This window comes from Hipposideros armiger, unplaced genomic scaffold (genome assembly GCF_001890085.2).
Source record: "Hipposideros armiger isolate ML-2016 unplaced genomic scaffold, ASM189008v1 scaffold_362, whole genome shotgun sequence".
Taxonomy (NCBI): Eukaryota; Metazoa; Chordata; class Mammalia; order Chiroptera; family Hipposideridae; genus Hipposideros; species Hipposideros armiger.
In genome coordinates, this window is record NW_017731712.1 from 1,091,246 (window position 1) to 1,114,705 (window position 23,460).

At 54.4% G+C, this 23,460-nt stretch overlaps 1 protein-coding gene and 1 long non-coding RNA gene across 5 annotated transcripts in view; both read right to left on the reverse strand.

Annotated features, from left to right (window-relative positions):
- The window catches only part of CSNK1D (casein kinase 1 delta), a 31,130-nt gene extending 12,813 nt beyond the window's left edge, over positions 1-18,317 (reverse strand). For 2 of the 3 annotated variants that reach the window (XM_019661939.1, XM_019661940.1), the window contains exons 1-2: positions 17,901-18,317; positions 11,889-11,999 (exon numbers count right to left, since the gene is read on the reverse strand). In XM_019661939.1, coding sequence (XP_019517484.1) covers positions 11,889-11,999; positions 17,901-17,976 — 187 coding nt within the window. In that variant the 5' untranslated portion in view covers positions 17,977-18,317. Of the gene's footprint in view, positions 1-11,888; positions 12,000-15,957; positions 16,102-17,900 lie in introns of those variants that run through there. The other variant, XM_019661941.1, reaches the window with a different exon arrangement.
- LOC109393044 (uncharacterized) lies at positions 16,012-17,813 on the reverse strand. Of its 2 annotated transcripts, none has more exons than XR_002126164.1 (3): positions 16,559-17,813; positions 16,255-16,443; positions 16,012-16,137 (listed from the first exon to the last, which is right to left on the reverse strand). It is a non-coding gene; the product is annotated as an uncharacterized LOC109393044 (long non-coding RNA). The 2 variants fall into 2 exon arrangements; XR_002126165.1 differs by having other exon boundaries at positions 16,255-16,467.
- Positions 18,318-23,460: the final 5,143 nt, after the last annotated feature.

Consider the following 23,460-nt stretch of genomic DNA (forward strand, 5'->3'; position numbering starts at 1 on the left):
AGCATCTTAGCTGTGGAGGGCAGTGTCACTGGCCCTCATATGTGGGATCCGAACCGGGGCCCTCTGGCATCCCAAGCCAGCTCTTAACCATCGTGATGGCACCTACTTTTACACGCCTCTCTGCTCCCACGCCTGTGGTCCCCAGACAATGACTGCCCAGGACTTGACCACTTCCTTGCTTTTAATAAAACAAGCATGCATGCTATCTACTATTCCACTCGGAGAATACACCACAATTCACCTCTTCTTCTGTCATCTGGGTTGTTTTGGGGTTGATTTTCCCATTACAGCCAGTTAAGTATACCCTTACCCATGTCCACCGACAAACTCTTCCACGTGGAGTGCTTGTTCCTATCCGTTTTCCCCCAGGTACACAGCCGGAAACACAGAGTACAAATGACCCGACAATACAAGACACTGTCGAATTGTTTTCCACATGGATCAAAGAGCTTGCATTCCCACCACCATGAGCAGGCTCTCACTGACAGGAGCACCTCACACCTCTCAGCTTCTGTTCACACGTCTGTTGGCCAACCACACTTCCTCTGAAATGTCTACACACGTTTCTGCCAGCTTTTTCTATCAGGACGTCATTTTCCTATTTATAGTACTTCTTTACAAACTCCGGATACTAAGTTACCTTAATTAAGTGAGGCAAATACCTTCTCTCAGTTAATGGCATGTTTTTATTTTCTTTTGGAGTCTTTTGATAAGACAGGCTACGTTTTCACAAAGATAAATGTAACAACAGCCTTTTGCTTTGTGAGTAATCTTTTTAGTATCTTACATTAAGAAACCCTTCCTGTTTACAAGTTTCAACATTACTTCTACTTCCAGGTTTGTTTCTAAGACAAAAAGCAACAAATGACACCGAAGCCTGACAGGAAAGGACCAGCAAGGCCAAGCAGTACAAACTGCTGAGAAAGCCAACAAGAGCTTCAGTCAGCTATGGGACAGCTCCAAGCCACCTAACATTTCTGTAACTGGAGCCCCCAAAGCGAGGAAAGAGAAGGCAGGGGGGCAACAGGAACTGTAACGGAAGAAACAACTGGATGAAAACAACAAACCCACACATCCGAGAAGCTCAATGATCCCCAAACACAAGGACCCTGAAGAACATGACACCAATGTCCCTGATAATCAAATCGCTTTACCACTAGTGATAACGAGAACACCAGGAAAGCAGCCAGAGGAAACAGACACATCACATACAGAGGAACAAAGACAAGGGTGACTGCGACTTCCCGCAGGACCAAGCACGTAGGAAGTTAGTGGGGGAACATCTTCCAAGCCCCGCGAGAAAAGCTGGCAAGCTACAGAAGTATAGGTGGCAATAAACCCTCACTCAGTAGACAAAACGAAGGCATTTGCAGCTATGAAAAGCTGAAGACTCAATCACCTGCAGCAGACGTGCACTGTTACGCATGCTCCTCAACAGACAGAAGGCGAGTGCGGCCAGCTGCGAGTGGCGCTCCAAGAAGCAAGGAAGACACCGGAAACAACAGGCGCTCACAATTCAACAAACGAGGTCCGACAATGAAGTTCACAAACTCATCCTAGGAAAAAGTGCTCCATACCTCACTGCTGAACACCACTAGTCACCTTCGAAGGACTGCCCTTGGGAAGCTGCACCGACGCCAGCGCCTAGTCCACCCTTCAAAGCAATTTTGGAACTCTTTTTGGAATGGCCACCAGAGCTGTTGTCACATTACCCTTGATGTCCTGAATGTCATAAAAATGTCTTCCTTTCAGTATTTCCTTTATCTTCAGACAAAGAAAGAAGTCATTGGGGGCCAGATCAGGTGAGTAGGGAGGACGTTCCAATACAGTTCTTCGTTTACTGATTAAAAAGTGAGCTGGTCGGGCCGGCCGAGTGGCGCGATGGTTAAGAGCTGGCTTGGGATGCCAGAGGACCCTGGTTCGGATCCCACATATGAGGGCCAGTGACACTGCCCTCTACAGCTAAGATGCTGAACAACAGCTCGACCTGGAGCTGGGCTGCCGGGAGTCGTCGGTGACTGCGTAGGCTGCAGCCCCTTTGGCAGTGGGTTGCCATGGGCTACCGTGTGCAGCCAGCAGGCGCAGTAAGCAGCCGTCCAGAAGTCAGCGACTGATCTGCCTCACCCGGGAAGAGCGCAATGATGGTGCCAACTTGGGCCAGTGAAGCAACGTCCTCCACAACTAGACTGAAGGACAAAAGGACAGCAACTTGTCTGTTCCCCTTCCCCCAATTCCCCAGTAAAAATCTTTTAAAAAACCCAAAAAACTGAGCTGGTGTATTGGTGTGATGCAAAAGCCATCAATTGTTGGCGAAAAGTTCTGGTCTCTAACTTTTTCACGCAGCCTTTTCAGCACTTCCAAATAGTAAACTTCGTTAACCGTCTGTCCAGTTGATACAAATTCATAATAAATAATCCCTCTGATATAAAAAATGGTTAGCAACATCAGTGCAATGAGTTCGTGAACTTAATTGTCAGACCCCATATGACTGTTTGAACAAAACTGGCAACGCGACACTGCGTTATCACATGTCAGAGTCAATGCACACAACAGTGTCACACAGGCTGGGATGGGAGAAATGGAAAGCACTTCTTTACAATTCTCCTACTCCCTGTGAAGTCAGACTGTCACCTGCAGAGTGCAGAGACTGCAACAGGTAAAGGTGTACATGATAAACCCTACCTCGATTACTGAAATAACAGAAGACGGATGGTTAATAAGCCAACAGAGAAGCTAATCACAAAAAAATCATTAAGAAATGTAAGAAAATGTTTAATCCAAAAGAAGGCAGAAGAGGGAAGATGAGACGAAGAACAGATAAGACAAAGACCACCAGCAGGAGGGCAGACGCAAAGCCGGGAACCCCTCTGATCGCATTAAAGGTGAGCAGGTAAGTCGCTGACAGGTCTTGTAACTCTAAGTGAAAAGCCCTCCAAGGAGACCAGGTTCACTGCAGTCTAACTGCTGTAAACAAGAAGCAGGTTCCTAGGGGGTCTCAGCAACACTGTAACAAAAGGTTGGATGGTATTTGAGGATGGCTACAATCTAAACACCCCAAGTGAGACATACTTTTTCCAATTAGAAAACAAAGGACCTAAATTCCACTGGCTGCCTACAATAAGCACCCTTTAGATACAAAGGGTTTACAAGGAGGAGGACAGTGTATCAACTAACATTAGACAGAAAAGCACAGGTTGCTGTTAGTGCAGGCGCTGCCAAGAGACCATTTCCAGGGATGTATCAGTCATTTCATAGTGATAAAGGTATCCAATTATCAAGAGAACGTAACTCTTCATGTTTCTGCAGCTAACAACAGAGTTTCAAAACACACAAGCAAAACCACAAGGAGAGACGTACCCACCATCTGACGCCACAGCCCCTTGTCTCAACAGCAGGACACGGTCTTCTCAAGTACGCGGGGCATTTACCAAGGCAGACACAAAACAGGTCTCAGTCAAGTTAAAAGGATTCAAACATGTTCTCAGACGACAGTGGAATTCAATTACAAATAAGTAAAGCAGAACTCTGAAAAATCCCCTAATATTTAGAAGCTAGTATACATCAAAACGACCCATGGATCAAGGAAGAAATCAAAAGGGGAATGTAAACGCATTTGGAACTAAATGGAAATGAAAGCAACATACCAGGATTTCTGAGATGATGCTACAGTCGTATTTTGGGAATTTACAGCAACTGAACACCTGAATTAGAAAAGACATCGACAGGGCCGGCCGAGTGGCACGTTGGTTAAGAACTGGCTTGGGACGCCAGAGGGCCCTGGTTCGGATCCCACATATGAGGGCCAGTGACACTGCCCTCCACAGCTAAGATGCTGAACAACAGCTCAACCTGGAGCTGGGCTGCCGTGAGTCGCCGGCGACGGCGTAGGCTGCAGCCCCTGTGGCAGTGGGTTGCCATGGGCTACCGTGTGTAGCCAGCAGCCAGCGTGAGCGGCCAGCAGCCGCAGTGAGTGGCCGTCCAGAAGCTGGCGACTGATCTGCCTCGCCTGGGAAGAGCGCAATGATGGTGCCAACTTGGGCCAGTGAAGCAACATCCTCCACAACTAGACTGAAGAACAAAAGGACAGCAACTTGTCTGTTCCCCTTCCCCAATTCCCCAACGCTGTTCCCATCCCCCAATTCCCCAATAAAAATCTTTAAAAAAAAAAAAGACATCGATGACACCTCAGCTTCCTTCTTAAGAAAATAGAACATTTAACCCAAAGTAAGCAGAAGATCATAGTAGAAATCAATGAAATAGCAAACAGAAAAACCAAAAAACTTACTGAAACCAAAAGCTGGTTCTGAGTTCAGATTTTTTATGAATCTCTAATCAGATTAACTAGGAAAGAGAGGAGGCACAATTCCCACTATCAAGAATGAGAGGTGACATTAACTACGTTATACAAATATTAAAAGGCTAATAGGGAAATGCCATCAACAGCTTTATGCTAATAAGTTCAGTAACTTAGACAATACAGACAGGTCACTGTAAGACACAAACCACTGGAGCCCTCGCGCACTGCTGCCGGGAATATGAAATGGTACAGCCACTTCGTAAAGGCAGTCCAGCAGTTTCTTAAAGTGGTGAAAGAAACCTCCACCTCCCTCTGATTCAGCCGTTCCACTCCTAGTTGTCCAACCAAGAGAAGAGGAAATAAACGTCCACACAAGAATCCGCAAAAGTTTGCAGCAGCCTTGCCTGGAGTGCCTGAAACCTGGGACCAAGCCTGCTGTCCACGAACAGATGGAGGGACCAAGAAACGGGGGTGTCCATGCAGGAGTGCTTCTGAGCACCGAAGGTCTCAGAAAAAACACGCAGCCTACTCCTTCATCTGAAACTCCAGGAGATGCAAACTGACCAAATGACAGAGGCAGATGAGTGGTGACTTAGGGACAGGGTGGGGGTGTAGCTATCTTGATTAGGTAATGGTTTCCTGAGGATGTACATATGCCAAAACTTATCAAACTGTACACTTAAGATACATGTAGTTTATTATGCCTCAGTAATGCTGATTTAGAAAAATGTTTTACAGTTTCCGTCACTCAATCCACGTCACGTAGATTTTTGGGTAAGGCGAAGCAGGACTTCTCCTCTGTTGAAGTCCTGATTCTGTGCTGTCCAAGGCCACTGCTGAGCTTCCTGGTCAGTTCCAAGGACCCTTTCCTGTCTCTGCGTGTGGCTGACAGAGCTGCAGTCACTGTGTGCTCAGACCACTCGGCGGAGGGCCACACAGGCAGTCCCCAAGCCCACAACTGTGTCACAGTAACGTCCTTCCAAGCTTCCCCGACCCAGAGCTTTGTAGGAGCACATGCCACACATCATCGTTGTCGTGTTTAGGTCTAGACAGTTGTTTCAACTCTCATCATATTTTTGGAGAGTTCAGGCAGTTTTGTAGAGCGGTCTTCGATTTGGACTTGCCTGACTGCTGAGTCTGACCACGTGTCAGATGCTATCTGCCAGAATTCTTTACCGAAAAGTACTTTTCTCTGTTACTATTGGGTTGTCGGAAAAATCATGATGTAGTTTTCCTGTTTTTGTTGCAAAAACGTGTCATGACTTTTCCAACAACCCAACAGTTATCTGTGGATGATGTTTAGCGGGTAGCATCGACAGTTCCCCTGAAGTAGTTTGCACGCATCCGTGATTCCCGCCTGAACCAATCACTACAGCAGTCATTTTTCATTTCTAGTTGTTCCTTCTGCGTCTTTCCATGGAGCTTAACTGCATAGCATTACGAACTTGTGGACTGGCCTCCCCTTACCCACATGCTATGATCCATTCATTCATTATGAGGTTCTAACTGTCCCAGAACTGGCCATGCTTGTCTGTGACCTCTGGACACGTGCCCGCTGGCCTCTCAGCATCTTCCTCGGCCATAGCATGTCCCAGACCCGCCTACTACTCGCTCCCTGCCCCACCTCGGAACCAGCCGATTGTCCCCGCAGCCTGGGTCCTTCAGTGGTAGTGATACTGAGAAGCCATGATGAGTGCTAGGTGTGCTCATCGCTTCAGGTTGTCGGTACTTCCAGGCACTGTGAGTTTTGACATCTGAGGGGTGTTAGCCAATCACAGCCCTTGGCTATTCTGTGTGTTCTCGAGTCAGCTTGTCACACTGGAAGAGAAGCCCTGCTGGGTTTGACCTGAACGCTGCTGAACCCTAAGAGGGGCTCTGAGAGAACTGACATCTTACTGAGTCTTCTACTCCATGAACACGGAATGTCTCCACTGTTCAGAGTCCTCCAATAAAGTTTCAAATTTTCCTGCACATTGGTCTTACCTGGCTTAAGTTCTATTCTGGTCACCTGATGGGACAGTTTTTGGCTACTGTCAACAGTATTACAAGACTTACACTTCGGTTTCTAGACTTCTCTGGGGCCAGCAGCTGCCTGACCAGGGCCCTGGTGCTCGGCGTCTAAGCAGGAGTTTGCAGGTGGCCATGCCAGGTGCTGGAGGAGCCGCAGCTATCACACGGGGCTGGCACTGTTAAGTGGATCACACTCAACCCACGGCAAACTTTGGGCCCAACCAAGCTGCACAGGGAGGGCCCTGGAGCCCGAGGGAAGGCGAGGCAGTGGGATTCAGCTTTCAGAAGCCCGCAAGAGCCTGGAATCTCTCTAGCCACCGGCCCTAGTGGGTGCTCCGCACTGGGAGCAACAGGCATCACAGGGCCAGAAGGAAGATGGAGACAGCTGCTACAGCTGAGCAGGGCTAGACCAGCGTGCCAAGGAACCGGCTGCCACCCCAGCCCCAGGAGGGCCCTTCTGTGGGAGTGTTGGCCACATGGTGGCACCAGCTCCCAGAGACCCACAGCCGGGCCCTCCCTGGAGGCCCAGAAAGAGGGGCGGGGGTCAGCAGAGTGGAGAATGAGGAAGGGCGGGCAAGGGGCACTGCCACGGATCCCAGGACAGGGCCCACAGCATCGCGGGGAGGGAGGCAGAAGCACTCCAACCCGTCTGCAAGTGCACCCAAGGGCTTCATTCAGGGACCCCCTCCAAAACCTGCGCACTTTATCAGAGTCGCCACTCCCACAATCCCGAGCTTTTGGAACTGGCCTGGACAGGAAAGCTGGTTTCCTTTTAAAAAATACATATTAACGACATTTCCCACGTCAGAGTGAAAAGATTAAGCCTGAGGCCAGTTTGACAGATCCAGCAGCCCACAAGCCGCCCGCACTGCGGGAGGGGCTCTCCCAAGGGCGAGGCAGGTCCCACTGCTGGCCTCCTCCTGACCCGCTCTTGGGGGAGGGCGCTGAACTGTCCCAGGAGATGGGTTAAGAGGGTTAAAAGGGTGGTTTGGGGCACAGCTGCAGACCTGGCGCTCCTCAGCTCACCCCACCCCATTCTGTTTACTGCTCCCAAGGCCAACAACGCACTGGCTGTGTGAAGGGCACATCTTGTGCACTTGAACTTCTCTCCCGGTGTGAAGTCTGGTTGTGTTCCTACATATTTTAGCCCCAGGCCTGAGCAATGGCAGCTGTAGGATCTCACCACAGGGCACTTCCTGCTGCTGGGGCACCGTGGGGAGCACACACCTCACTGCCAATCAGAGCCACCCGGAACCCCTCCACGTCAGTGCATCATGGGAGACAAGGGTCTGACCGGGTGGTCCTGTGGTTCGATCTCCTACCGAAAAATCGGGGATGAGTGTGAGCAGGGAGCGGTCAGGAGAGAGCCAGGCCACGTGAGGGGTCCACAGGCTGGGGGAAGGACTCCTGCTCCGGACCTCCAGTCCCAGGGCCCAGACTGGCCTCACCTACCAGGTCCTTCAGTGGGATTGGGCTGGGCCCACCAGCACAACAGGGTTCACGCGCATTTGTGAAACACGTGAGTTGGTCAGGACAGGTTTTCAGGATACCTCTGCACCCGTCCCAAGCTGCCAGGTGGCTATATGAAGCATGGACCCAACGTTTAACCTTGAACAACACTGGGCTTTCCCGCCTCGGCTTCCAGAAAGCCAGGATTTCTCGGTGGTGTCCACAGCAGTGGGCAGTGTCGACTGCTGAAGGAGAAAGGGTTCGGTTCGCAAGCTGTGACTCACGTCGGAAAAGGAGAGCGCAATAGACACACCAGGTGATGTGTGTCTGATCCTGGGTTCCTGTTACCCCAGCTGCTGCTCCCTGCCCCCCGCTGCTCTGTTTGTCGGGCTCTGTGGAACTTCCATTGCTGACTTGGACTCTGACCACTAGGAGGCCAGTTGCTGTAAATACACTGTGTCGTTCTTTTCTCCATGGTTTTCTGGGGTTTTATTGTTCACCAGCTGCTTTTCCTATTGAGGGAAATAACCAGAACGTCTCTGACACGAGGCTGTGCACCAGGACAAGGGCCTGAAGTCCAGCTTGGGGTCCCCTTGAAGGGGGTCCTGAGCTACCCTTTCCTCTTTCCCTATTTCCCATTTCGGACCAGATCTTCAGTCCTACAAACTTGACTCTGACCCTACTCCCTTCTCTATCTCCGACCCCCCAAGAAAAAGACCACAGACTCACACATTTAATTTGTGGGGTGTCTCCACAACTCTTAAATGATTTGTGCACAAGTCCTGAATGAGCTACAGACTGCATCACCTCCTCCCAAGTCAAGACCATACTCACGCCCAGCGCATGGCTGTATCTGGACGGGTCAGGCCTGCTCTCCGGTCCCAGGGCAGAGAGAAGGGTGGCGGCTTCCATGTGGAAAGTGGGGTCAGAACAAGGAAGGGAACATGGATGTGTCTCCAAGTCCCTGAAGGCCTTTTATGCAGGTCCAAGAAACTTATGTCAAAGTCGCCACAGACCAACAAAAGGAGACGGACAAGTTTAATTCCACGTTTACCGCGTGCAGTCAAAGCTTTGTGTGAAATCATGCCTTTCTGGGAAGGATGTGTTTGTGTGTCCTTTGCCAGATCCCCTCCCATCACTTGTGAACAGCGGGCAGAGCCCCGGGCCCTAGGTGACCCCAGCCCGAGTGGTGATCTGATGGTTCCTTTTGCTGGGCTGGTATGTCCTTCCTTTCCCACCTGCTGTCCTTGTGTAACACGTACGCTGACCCTTTCCTCCCCCCCTCCCCTGGGAAAACACAATGAATAAATGCTTACTGGTACTGAGGGGGGTAAAAATAAATTACATTTTATAACTGATGGATCTTAAGCTATCTGGCTAAACTGGGTTTCCTATATGGGAAGTCATACCGTGCAGTTTTATTTCTTCCTTTTCCATCCTTATTCTTTAAACCCCCCTCCCCCCGGTTCTTGCCTTCTGTGTAGCCAGGAAAGCCCATGCCACACTGAAGAGAAACGGTAACGGGGAGGCTGAAGATATGTGGGTCCAACAGAAGCCCCGAGCCGGGCCGGTGAACACACGTGAGCCCCTTGGAACACATACCTATGCAAACATCGGACACCCAAAATCCCACAGGCAAGCTTTGTCTACTCCCCAAAACGCAACTCTACTTAGTTGTGTCACCGAGGCCCCATCCCCAAGGGCACAACGTGAGAAGCCAGCCGTGGCTCAACACCACAGAGAGCGGTTCTTGCCGACACGGGAGACGACCAGACAGCAATGGAAGTCCTCCAATTACAGCTGTGTCACCACATCAGACTCTCAGGACCCGGCCGGGTCAAAATGGACAGCTGTGCAACGTGCACGAGGAGCTGTGCCCCACAGATGCAAAGGGTTCCATGTGGAGGTGCCGTGGCATGGACTCGCCACGGGTTACACAGGCAGCACCTTTCCTTTCCATGGACACACCATGCGTCGTCGCCCATGTTATTAGAGGTAAATGTGGTGAGTGCCAAGGGCTCCTGGCCAAGAGGGTGCTGGCCTCAGCCTCAGCAAATGGGGTGCAAACTAGGTGGTAAGCAGTCGCTCCCCAAGCAGACAGCTGCTGTGCAGCAGGGCCCCGGGAGTCACAACAACCAAGCTCCTACCTGTGTCCTTGGGGAGGTTCTGTGGCCACTGTTGCCTCACTGTCCTCATTCGTGACACGAGGCTGATGAGTCCTACTGCACAGGACTGTTGTGGGGGGCAGATCTCACCAGCCAGGCACCACACCGCCATCACCTGGGTGGTGTCCCAGACGACTCTGAATTACAGACTACCAAACAAGGCACCGCTGAGCGTCGCACCTTCCCCTGCGACGCCATCGGCACCGCCAGGACTCAGCGTAAAGACAAGGGGAGCAGAGTTGCTTGCCGTCCCTTGATAGCGACCAAGTGCTCTGCATGCACCCAGCACGCGTGACGCAGGAGGCTGGTCAGGACCAACGCCAGTGCCGTCTGGGCAAAGCGGCAGCATCCCACGTCCTCCTTCAGAGGACCCAGCTTGGTCATGGTCAGGAGGGGGGCACAGGCACCACCAGTTATGGGCTCTGCTTCCCCGGGTGGAACCTAAAACACAGAACCCACCAAGTGTGCACCTAAAACAGGACCGAACGTGGCCTACATGTGGGCAATGGCCGAGGGGAGCAGGTCCACTTCCAGAATCCTGGTGGGTTCCCAGGACCGTAGAGAAGGGGCATGGCAAGACCGAGAGAGGAAGCGACGCTTCAGAGCCTAAAGCAGGGGCTCCGGACACGAAACAGTGTTGCGCCCTGGGCATCTAGCGACTCTGCAGACATTTCTGCTCCTCCCAACCTGGGGCACTGTGCTCTGTGCAGAGGGCAGCAAGTGACAGTGGTACTGAGGCTGAGAAACCCTGTTGTGAACCCAGCCTCACCGGTTCCTACCCTGAGAGGGGTTGGCGGGCTTTGTCCCTTCTCTGCCTCGGGGCCCCAGCTTGATGCTGCTCCCGGACACAGCATGGCTGTGGAGTTAGGAGGTTTTATCCGACTGCCAGCACCAGGTCGCCCCACCTGGAAGCACAGCCCCAGTCACCTCGCTCTACTCGTCTCCACCTTCAAAGCGGGGTCTGAGGAGCCTGCCCTTTGCCGAGGGTCGCCGGAGGGAAGCACTCTGGCTGGGTCCTCTGCTAACCTCGCACAGGGGACAACAGGGGCCAGCAAGTTTTCACCCCATGTGCCATGTCTCTGGTCCCATGAAACACAGGATGGGATGCAATGGGCACGGACACCGCAGGACCATCCGTGACGCTGTCGCACCTGCTGCCAGAGACACTTTGTGCTGCATAACTGAAGTGTTTCTAGCAGCAGCAGATAACGTGCATCTGTGGGGGAGCAGCTCTGCGGACAAATGTACCTGCAGCAAAGCACCAACAGCCCCTGGGGAAAGTGCCGCAGGGGCTTCTGGTCCCAGGGGGGGCCTCCTTCAGACCAATGCTCTGCTCCCCAGGGCCCCCACACTCAGGAGCAGCACAGACGCGCCTGCCTCCTGCTCAGTGTCCTCACAACTGAACCCCTCCTCCCCCACAAAACCCCTCTTGCTCCATTAGCAGAACTGTTTTATTAAAGTCCAGAGAATTCTAAAAGTTAGACTCTGAAATCAGAATGGGCGCCCTTGATACCAGGCACCCTTATGCCCGGGGAGGAGGTGGGGTGGGGTTCAGGGACAGAATTGGGACAGTAATTGAGCTGGAAGGGGTTGCAGAAGTAGCTGAGTTCAAACCCCTTGTTTCATGAAGAAAAGTTTGAAGGGACTCCCCAAAGCTGTGAACAAAGCATGCAACCATGGCACACACGACGATCGGCAGTGCTGGAAAACCCAAGTTCACAAGAACCCCGAGTTCAAGGCCACTACTGCATAAAGCGAGACTAAGCAAAGAGCATACAGTGCCGTTGCCTTCTGCTCAGTTGAGGCCCTCTGCAGGCCTCTCCGACAGGCTCTGAAGACCCCATGGCCGGGGCCAGGCCAGGCACACTCCCCTCCCTCTCCCCAAATAGACCAGAGGTCTCCACTCATGACACGCTGTCCCTCATCAAACACAACCTTGGTGTCTTTTTAACAGGTAAAGGCCATACCTCCTCCCTGCATCATTTTGTAGATTTTGCTCTCAATGTGGAGCTGAGGGTGTTTGGTTTTGACACATTCAAGCTTGATGGCAACTTCTTCTCCTGCAGCAATGTCCGTACCTTGGCAAAGAAAGAAAAGCACAGCATTAGTGACCATGTGTCCACACCTAGCCCCATCACAGCATGCCGGGAGACAGGGCACCGTTTGACTCTCCCAAGAAGGACCAAATGATGAGTGCGCTCCACTTCATGTTATAAGATGGTGTCAGTGGTCAACAAATCCCCGTGGACAATTATCCATATTTTCACTTTTTAAAATAGGAAGTATTTGATATGCATAGAAAAGTCCAATTTGGTATCCCATCAGCCACTTCCACATGTGCCCACTCAGGTCACATCACTAGGGGACCCAGAGAGAGGCCAACGCAGTCCTTTCCACAGCCTTCCATCTCTTTCAGTCTGAACCTTCTGCCCACCCTGGGGGTCGGGGTCGGCCCCAGCATGACTCGTGTTCCTGGGACATGTTCTGTGGGGTCCCCTTTTTGCCCCAGTGCCTTTATCGGACTTTCTTTTGAGGGAGGGCTGGGTTTTTACCCAACACCCACCTAGCTTCAGTCTCCCAGCCAGGGTGCACGGCCGCATACATGTCCCAGCGGTCGGGCACTTCTCCAGAGGGTGCAACTCGCACAAGGCAGCAGCAGTCACCGCTGACCCATCGCAGGCCGGCCAGGGGGCACCCAGGGAGGCTCAGTGAGCCTTCTCGTTCCTGGGCCCCAGGGAATCACTGCATTACTGACACTAGGCCAGGAGCGGGGACTCTGTTTTCAAAGCCCTAACTACACCTATGCAACACACCTGTCACACACCTTCTGTTAGTTTTGTGAAGAAACTGGCAATACATCTGCTAATACCTTGCGATTATTGGCCCATGAGTTTACAGCTGAAATTAAGTTTCTACCAAAAACGTTACACCTCTGATTTACTCCAATGAGGAACTGCAAATGTGACAACTACCACCCCGCAGGCGTCACACACAGATGCTCCTGAGTTCCAACCTGACCTGAAGCTGCCTGCAGACCTCCCTCAAAGAGCTTCAACTGCAGAGAACAGAAGTCTCATGCAGCACACACCCAGCTCTCCGTCCCTCTAAGTATAAACGTTCTACTCCCTTCCCCCACCATAGCATGGTTATTAGTGAGAAAACTACCACCGGCTCCAGCAGCCGACAGGACCCATGACACCTCCCTCCCTGGGAGACTGGTGTTGGGCAGCACCTGGCCAGTCCCAGTAACTCGTTTGTCTCACCATCTAAGTTTGGCGGGGAGATCTGCAGTGTGTGTCACAAGGGAGTTGTGAAGATGGGCAGGTTAAGGTTGTGAAGCACCGTGAGGTTCCCAGACAAGAGGCAGGCGAGGTCAGCAAGCCTCCGAACAATGACCCACTGCAGGACAGCTGTCCATTGATATCCACACCCAGGAACCCCAAAAAACAGTCTCCTCTAGTCTGCTCAGACAGCTGCACGAGATGCGGCCACTTCGCAAGCCTGGACCCAACCAAACCTGGTCCCCCGTGCCATGTCCCATGGGAATAACTGCCACCTGGTCCCTGCCAGTGACCACTCCAGGGTTAAGAGCTTCATATCCCATTCCAGAGACAGACAGGTAACACGTTCTATTCTTCCTGCCTGCAGTTGGGAGGATCTATCCAATTACAAGAGAGATGACTTCACCGTAAAATTTACTGTGCAAATGAAAAATGAATGCAGAGTTCCTGTGAGGACCTGGAACTCTGAACTGAACTCGCCAGTCCAGGAGGAAAGGATGACTCATCCTACTAGTGACATCAGCAACGCCACACGCCCCACAGCCTGAGCAGCACAGCCTCTGGTGAGAGCACTCGCTCCTCCAACTATGTCAACCCTGTCCCCCTAGCTAGCCAGGACACCGGTCCTCAATGAACCAACAGCCTGGGCTAGCTCCTGCAAGAAGGCGTCCACTGCGGCTGATAAAGCTAACACAGATCACCTACCCCTGCAAAACTGACAGCCTGTGGGGCAAATGATCACAGGCAACTCCAGATACAATATGAATTCCTTCCTCCTATCATGGTGCCAGCTCTCCCCCAGGATGATACCAGCAACCAGCCAGCCTCCCCCAGGATCAGACCCACAAAGGTCACCCTGAGTCTGACGGCTCAAGATGACGCTGGACATGGGCTCTGCCACAGGAACCTGAGAGCAGCACACACTGGGCTGCCTCCCCTGGGAGGCCTCCACCCACTGGGCACACGTACCAAGAAGCAGGGCCTCAGGGTCTGTGCGTTCCAGAGGCCACTGAGCAAAACTGAGGCTCACCAGTCTGCAGTCCCGCAGCCCTGTCCCACTCTCACTGCTGACAGCGGCCCCGTGGTCCAAGGACAGTGTTGTTCCTAGTCCTCAAACTGCCACCAGTCCAGGAGGGGACACATATAAGACAGCGAGGAAGCACCAAAGAGCTCAGAGAGCAACGTGACACTGCTGCAACACTTTCATCTTATTTTGCAAAAGCATCAGTCTGCGACAGACCGGGAATCACAGAGCCTGGTGCGTCAGCACAGTAACCTTTAGAAGCACTGGGAGATGGGGACGGAATTTAAAGATACCACTGAGCTCGGTTCCAGATTCAGAACAAGTCAAAACCAAGTGGCATGTAAGCATTTCTTCAGTGTCTGCTGACTCTAAGACGTTCGATCTCCCCAACACCCTCAACTTGCGTGCAGCTCACAGCCCCAGGGAGACAGAAGTTACCCTCCCTGGGCAGATGGGAGTCTGGGTCTCGACAGAGGTCAGTGCTATCCTAGGAAAACAAACTATGTCCCTCGAGCTGACAGACAAGGCAGATGGCAAAGCCAATGAACCTAACCCCAAGCCTGACCCTGCCATGGGACAGGAAGGTAACACCCATCAAGGAATGACAACCACAAAGCAACAGGGAAAGGCCTCCGAGCAGCAGGGCAAAGGTCACCCGCAGGACAACTGTTGACAAGGCAGCTGACCAGGGAGCTGCAGTGAGTGTAGGTGGCTGCTTTCCCCTTCTGACCGGCCGGCCAGCCAGCCACCACTTTGGAACCCCAACTATGTGTCCGATACCCCGCTGGGTGTCACTGAAGAGCAATGACTGCCAGCGAGTCCATGAAGCCATGAAAATCAAGTATGAAGGCGTTCCTATGCTTTAGCTCCCAGAAAAGGGGTACATGCACATAATGAAGTAAGACCATAGTCCGTCTGGGTGACAGGCAGACAGACAAGGCTATCCTCTGACAAACTGAAGGGGCGTCAAGATCAAGTACAAATGCCAACAGCAGGCAGGAAGAAAACCTCCATTCTGACCAATCACGAATGCGGGGGTCCAAGGACCGGCTGACAGACGCAGACCAGAACAGAGCTCCCTGAGAATGGAGGCGCACACTGCCCCTCAGAGCTCGGCACCTCGCAGACACCTCTTGAGCCTGGCTGAACTTCAGAGCAGCCCCTACGCGGGCCACGGCCTGGGCTCCTGCACGCCACCCGCACACATTCTTTTTCCCTTAGGTTCCCGGTCACACTAGGGTTTGGAACACGGGCCCACATTAAGAACACCAGCTCTCCCTTTGTTTTCAAATGCTACCAAATGTATGAGAGATATGTACATTGCCACCAAAGTAAAAGGACTTCGGGGTCCCACTGCCTCGCAAGACACATCACCTCCAGCCACCAGGGGCTGAAGCTTGTGGAAGCTCAAGCTGAGGGAGTGAGACGCTTCACCTCATGCCCACCTGCAATTCCAGGTACAGGCAACCTCCTGCCTAAGCGTGTGCCGCACGTACACACACGCACGCACGCGAGACACGAGTGCTGAGGCCTCCCCAGCCAGCCCTTCCCAGGGGCCTTCAGGACCTGTCAAGCTTAACGGGAGGCAGACTGAGATTCAAGGCTATACGTTTTAGGGTCCACGGTGGCCCCACTCCAGTACATGTACTTTCTGACGCCCATGCATAGAAGAAACAGCCCCGAGATACTGCCCCCCTTTGAAGGGGCAATTTGGAGAAAGGTTGGAATGACCTGGCAGGGCACAATGCCATGTGCCCGAGTCAGCACTGCAGGACGCCGGGAAGACAGGCCAACACTGGGCCTTCCTGGTCCATGAGGCGCTCAGCAAGCCGGAGGCCAGCCTTTCCTCCGCAGGACATACTGATTCCCAAGATGAGGACTCAATTCCTTAAGTAATGCCTAATTAGAGGCCTAAACAAACAGAAAAAAAACCATGGTACAAATGACGCAATCCATCCCCTGCTCTTTGGACCTGTCATCTTTGACCCTTAACTACAGTACGTGGTAAGTCTGAGGCATCAGACCCACCTTTCCAGCCACATCTCAAACTAGCAAGGTCACTTCACGTCTCCAGCGGGTGGCTCGCAGCCTGAAAGGGCCCCAGTGCTGAGGGAAGACGACTGGTTGTGCTCAGGAGGGCGAGAGCCACCATCCATCCATCTTAGCGCATACACGGAGAGAGGCTGAGGACAGACCCTCTGGACCGGTCAACGGGATCTGTAGCAGGTGCACCCACATGGGCTGAGGCCCAAAGGACGCAGTGGTGAACAAGCAGGCAGGTCCCTATGAAGCTCCCACTCCCGATAAGACAGTTTACATCACTGTGACTGACCTGGTGACAACTGCTCCACAACGCGATCGTCTGAACTCAGCTTCAGAAAGCAGAGCTATCTGGCAAGACGACGACCAGAGAACAAAATATTTCAGGGTATCTACTTTCTGATGCCTGTGGAAGGGTGACTAGCAGACTGGCTTTTCAGCACAGCTCCTAGATCGTAGGTTAAAACTTTTGCCGAAATCTATTGTTCTATAAATAAGGCAAACAGCTTGCATTTACCCGGCCCAAAACGCTGATGAGAATGCATTCGGCTGAGTACTGCATATAAATATTTAAATAGAAGAATCCAAATGTCTCCAAAGTGCATTTTACTCAGCAGGACAGTAGACAGAAATACGGCATGTGACAAGGTTACTGTGCAGGGTAACGAGGCACCAAAAGCAGTTAGGAGCTGCCCGCACGTGTGGGCCCATCTCAACACTGCCAGCCCATAAGGCCTCTCCAGGTGGCGAGAGGGAAGGAGGGCGCTGAGCACACACCTGGGGTCAGGTGAAAGGCTCCACCACAAGTAGTGCTGGCGAGTGAGGTGCTCCTGACCCTCCCTGACGGACACACCAGCCAAACAGAGACCCGGGAGCCGGGCTGCCCACCACGGGGCGTTGGCCCGATCCTGCCCACGGCGGTCCCTTGGCGCACCGGCCACAGGCCAGGCTGGACGGCCCCAAATCCGGGGTGGGGGTGGGGGGCTGGAATCAGGGGCACACGGTTCCTGAGAAATGCAGACACGGTCTTTTCAAACGTCCAACTTGAGGATTCACGCCGCCTCTCATCACACACGTGTGTGTGCGTGTCCTTTCCACGGAAGCCTAAGGCGATCCAGACGTCTTTTCCAAATCTACCCGGAGGATCTGAGTGGCCCAGGGGACGAGCTCAGGAGGAGCGCCCGCCGTGTCCCCTCCACGTCGCGCCTTTAACCAGGCACCCAGTCCGGAACTTGGATGCGCAACATGTCCTCGGCCACCGCGCGGCCCGGCCCACGGGCTGGGCGGCCAGGGCTGCCTCGTCGCAAAGGGCACCGGGGTCGCGGGGGCCCCGCTCGGCCGCCCCCGCCGCCCACCCCGCCCGCACGCGCGCAGGACGAGGGGGCCGCACACCCGCCCGACGGCCTTTGTCTGTCTGCGGGTCACCGGCGCCGACAGCCGGGCGGCGAGGGTCTCGGCCGCGGCCTGACCGCTCCCCGGCGGCCCCGGGCGCACGATGGGCAGGTGCCCTCGGGGGCGGGCGGCGCGGGCCGGACCTCAGGAAGGCCAGAGGCGGGGTTCCCGGGGCGGGGGCCGGAGGGGCCGAGCGGATGCGGGGCTGGGGCGGCCCCGAGCCCGCGGGAGGGGCGCCTCACCAAGGTAGATGTCTCCGAAGGAGCCGCTGCCGATCTTCCGGCCCAGCCGGTACCTGTTCCCGACTCTGAGCTCCATGGCGGCGGCGGCGGGCCAGGCTCGCTCCTGCCCTCCCGGCCGCTTCCTGGGTCTGAGCTCGGGGAGGCGGCGCCGCTGCTGCCGCTACTGCGGGTTCGGCTGCCGGCTCCGCCCCCCTCACGGCCCCGCTTTCACCATCGCTTTCCGGCCGCGCCGCCGCTCCCAGCGCCTCAATAAGGGGCGGATGGGATAGTCCGAGCGCCGCCGCCCGTGCTCCGGCCCCCTTCGGCCCCGCTCGCCCTCTCCCCGTCGCGGATGGACTCGGATCTTCCGGGCCTAAATCCCCCTTCAGCTGCCTGAAAGAGCCGCCGCCATCGCGCTGTGACGTCACTTCCCCTAGCAACCCGGAGGGGCGGGGCCGCGCTGCTGGGGGCGGGGCCGCGCTGCCGGGGGGCGGGGCGGGGCGGGGCGGGCGCGCTCGGACGTCCTCGGGAACCCGGAACGCCGGGGTCAGCCCCATATTCTCTGTGGGCGGGAGCCCCCGCCGCTGCTCTGGGTCGGGAGCTCTCACCAGGCTCCACGTTTGCCTCCGCGGGTGTCTGGGAAGCCAGCGGCTCCTGGCGACAGGCCCGCAGGCAGCGCCCTCGGACTCTCCAGGGCCTTCCGCCCTGGGTCGGTGCCCGGAGGGAGTGACACTGGCCGAGCCACAGGGGACATAGGTGTTCACGGCCCTTTTGGCCGACCAGGACTTGCAGCACGGCCTGCTCCTGCCCCCGACGTCCTGTCCTGCACACTCAAACCTAGGGCGGAGGAAGGGCACGTCCTCAGGTCTGGCGTCAGACCCGAAGGATGAAGGTGAAGCTTGCCAGGGTTTCAAAGGGTGAGGCCCCGACCATCCTCCTGGAGACTCAATCAACATTGTTATCTAATCTGTGTTGGGTATGAAAGTTCTTTGCAAAAGAAAGCTGGAACGTTGAAGTTCAGGCTGAAGGCCAGCTTCCAAGATCTGGACTCCACTCCAGTCACTGGGAAGGGAGTCTGGGAGAGGCCCCTGGATTGAGAAGAAAGGACTTTCATATCGACACTTCTCTAGGTCTATCCTCAATCTCAGCTAAAAGGAGCAACCGTAAAACAGGCTGATAACATATATTTTTCGACATCTAACAAACATACTACTGTGTGTGCAGGGGTTACAAGAGGTGTGAGCTAAAGCAGCAGGAGCCGACCGTCAGGACCAGGGCCCTCCTGTGGCACATGCAGGGCTGGCCTCTCCCCTCTCCACCACTCAGCCTCAGGAATGCAGCCATTGTCCGAAATATTCAGAGGTCCGGTTGGAGAGGCTGGCATCGATTCCTGAGCAGTCCATGGTAGTACCCAGAGACAGGAGAGGCCATGAGGCAAGCTGATGATGGTGGGCAATCGGAAACGCCCCTGTCCATGCCCAGTGGTTGCCTAGTGTTTCAGGCTTATGGGGTGGGGGTAGGCTTTGGAAAACTAGTAAAATAGCCATGTTGGCAGAACTGATGATGGGCAGTGCCTGCGTTCCCTACCAGAGAAAGCCACAAGGGCAAACAGGAACCAGAAAGGGACCTGGAGCCTGCTCCCTGGAAATAACAAATCGGCCACTCCCTGAGCTGCCCCTGCTGATTGCTGGCCTGCAGTCCCCTCCTGGGGCCTCAGTGTCCTCTCTCAAAAAGAAGTGGCAGCTCTTTGGACAGCCCCGGGCCCCAGGTTTCTGCCTGCTTCACCTGTTTATTCACAGAATTGGTCAGGATAACCAGCCAACATGTAATTGGTCACACATGAACTCTCCAGAACCTTCTGTGACTCCCCACGGTTTCAACAAGAAGTTAAACTCTCTTGTCTGATCAGAGCTCGTCCCCAAAAACTGGTCTCACTGCCCCCCAGCCCGCTGTCCACAGCCTGCTGTCCACAACATGGCCATTGAGATGGTTGTAGGGCTCACATCCCATGCAAGTCCTGCCTGCTTAAAACTGGCCTGAGTCGAACCCTCGTACTGGAGGGATGTAAAACAATGCAGCCACTTTGGAAAGCAGTATGGGGTTCCTCAAGAGGTAAAGGCAGAGTTTCCGTGTGACCCAGAAGTTACATTCCCAGATGTGTACCCAGGAGAACTGAAGACATCTGTCCACAGAGAAATTTGTGCACAAATGTTCAGAGCAGTGTTTTATTATTTATCATATGTAATCATCTTTTTACAGCCCAAATATCCATAATGGATGAATGGATAAACGCTATGTGGTCCATCCATACAGTGGAGTAATTATTATTATTATTATATTTTTAAGATTTTTATTGGGGAATTGGGGGAGGGGAACAGCAGAACTGGGGAATTGGGGGAAGGGGAACAGACAAGTTGCTGCCGTTTTGTTCTTCAGTCTAGTTGTGGAGGACGTTGCTTCACTGGCCCATGTTGGCACCATCCTTGCGCTCTTCCCGGGCGAGGCAGATCAGTCGCCGGCTTCTGGACGGCCGCTCACTGCGGCTGCTGGCCGCTCACGCTGGCTGCTGGCTACACATGGTAGCCCATGACAACCCACTGCCACAGGGGCTGCAGCCTACGCCGTCGCCGGTGACTCATAGCAGCCCAGCTCCAGGTTGAGCTGTCGTCAGTGGAGTAATTATTACTCAACCATGAAAAGGAAGAAGCTCTGATGCCTGAACGTGGATGGACCCTGAAACGCTGAAGAAGCCAGATTCAAGGAGCAACGTGCTCTTTGATTCTGTTTATACAAAATGTCCAGAACAGGCAAATCCACAGACCAGGAAGCGGATTAGGGCTGGGGAGCAGGCTGGGGGAGACGCTGATGGGCATGGGAGTCCCTCTTTGGGGAGGACAAAAACACTTCAGAACTGGGTAGTAGATGAGTGCACAGCATCATGAATGGACAAAAAGCCACTGAACTGTACACTTTCAAACAGTTAAAATGGGGAATTTTATCTCAATTTTAAAAAACTATGGATCAGCCTCTGGGAACTGAACCCAGATTCCGTGGTGGGGTTTGGAGGGTCCCCACCGTCCCACAGGAATGATGACAGTTCCCTGAATGCATTAGTGTCTCTGCTCAGGACCACTGCAAATGCTGCACCTGTAATGTGTTTGCCCCCCCACACCTTTGTCCAGCTAACTTCCCCGTCTTCCGCCTCCCCATGAAGGACACTGCAAAAGTAACAGCCAGGACTGCACAGGAGGGGAAGAGCCACTACCTTTACAGGCCTTGGCTGAGAGGCTGGGCCGGGGTGGGGGGGTCAGGTGCCCAAGTTTCAATTCCTGCTCTCCCTCCAGCTGTGCAACCTTGTGCCAGTAACTCAACCTCTCTGTGCTTCTGTGCTGTCGTCTGTGAAACAGGAATAATAAGAGCACCAAACCCTAGGGCTGTGGAGAAGGTTGACAGGATTACCATGTGCACAGTTCAGAGCAGGACCTGGAAACAAGTTACTGCTGTATAAATATTAGCTGTTTATATTAACTACTGTTTACTTGGAAAACGCGCCATTACGCAGGCAGCAGTGGTGACGTTTGCCAGCAGAGCAGCTGATGGTGCCCAGACTGGACAGTTGCCTCCCACTCAGACCCACGGGCGAGTCAGGACCTGTGCCTGCGCCAATGGGGGACCAGCACTAACGATTATCCCCATTTAATTAACAAAATTCACCCACTGAGCTCCGGTCTGGGGGAGTTAGGATGGACACGCCAACCATCACAGAGGGAACAGCAGTTGCCAGCTGGGCCAGGACTGTGGAGGACCAGAAGGGCCGCAGGCCACACCACACGGAGGCACCAGGCGGCGGTGTGTGGCTTCCAGCAGCTTCCGTGGGGAGGTAACAGTCGCCTGAGATCTGAAGGAGGAGGAATGACCTTGGCCTGGGGGAGGAGGATCGCAGGGAGGGCCTGCGGTGGGACCTGGGGGTGGGGGTGGGGGTGGGGTCTCCCAGCGGTGAGAGGCATCACGTGTGTGCGCATGCGCACGTACGCACGGGACACACATAGCTAGCGCCCAGCCACTGGTCGAGGAAAACTCTGGAAAGTGCCAGGGTCACCAGCGCTTGGGCTCTGACTGGACAGAGGCACTCATAGGAGCCAGAAAGAGCAGCCTTTCAGGTGTGCGGCGCTCCGTGTAAACACATGACTGGTGGAGCAGATGTGTGAGCCCCGACCCACTCCAGGTGTTCCTGGAGCCTGCCTGCTGTCACCCACACCCACGGACTTAAGAGTGGCCCCAAAAGGGGGTGTCCAGCCCTTTTCCCGGCATGGAAGCAGGTCCTTGCAGCCTCTTTGGGAAGTCCGAGGGAGGCAAGCCTTTGTCTCCCAATCCTGCTCCAAATGCCTGGAAGGATCTGTCTGTGACTCCATGGAACCCTTCCCTCAGGAGGCCTTTCTCCTGGCCGCATCACTTTTCACCTCTGCCCTTCAGGGGTCACGGTCCCTGGCCCAGCCCAGAGTCCCACCATCCTCCTCCACCATCATCTCCTGCCAGGTGGGGTGGGGCTGACCTCCAGATCTGCTCCTGCTCCCCGCCCTCCCCACCCACGCCCTTCTCCAGAGAGCCCCTTCTTGTGGCCCTGGGGATGGGCAGGGCTGTAGACACTGCCATCCTAGGTGCCAGGGACAGCGGCCCACAGGCGGGGGCTCATGCCTGCATGACTGGAACATCAGGATGGAGGACATGGGTGAAGGAAATCGGGGTGACCCCTAGGTCTCTGTCCCCAATCCCTGGCCGTGGGGTGGTCTTGTCTCTCTCTTGACCCACCCGGGGTACCCTGAGGCCTGGCTGCTGAGAGACCTCAGTCCACAGGCGGCCTTCGAGCTCAGACCCCTGACCACCCTCAGACCCCTGCGTCTCTGCTGTGCTGTGTGACTGGCAGTGAGTCACCAGTGAGCTTCTCCTGGCCCCACCGCCTGCCAGGGCCCCTGCCTTCTCCAGGTGAGCAGGGCCTCTGTACATGCCATCCAGTGAGCTGGCAGCTATGGGAACCTCCCCAGCACCCCTTCCCCTGAGGCCTCACAGGTCTGCCCACCCCAGGAAGGCTTGGGGCTCCTGCCACACAGTCAGAGGGCCCGGCAAACAGTCCTTGACCAGGTGGGGGCTGGGGTTTCTGTTGATAGAAAGGAACCCCCAGCAGCCTTCTCCCACCAACTCAGCTGGCACGGTGTGATCTGGTCAAGTGACCCAGGCCTGGCCAGCCTCAAGCATGTTCTCTCAGGAGGCCTCTAGAAGGGTTGTCCTGGTGCTGAGGCAGGAGTTGAGGGTTCCAGGGTCAAGTCAGGGCAGGTTTGGGATGCTCTCAAACGGGGCTCAGACACGGGCCTGGGAGTGGGGGGCAGCAGAGGAGGTGGCTGTGCTGGCCAATACCGTGATGGTGTTAGGAGGTGGGGCCTCTGGCAGTGATGATGGCAGTGACACCCTTATGAGAAGAGGCCTAAGAGCTAGCTCTCTCTGTCTGCCACGAGGACAGTCAGGAAGGAGGCCCTCCCCACACACCGGGACTGCTTGTCATCTTGATCTTGGATTTCCAGTTTCC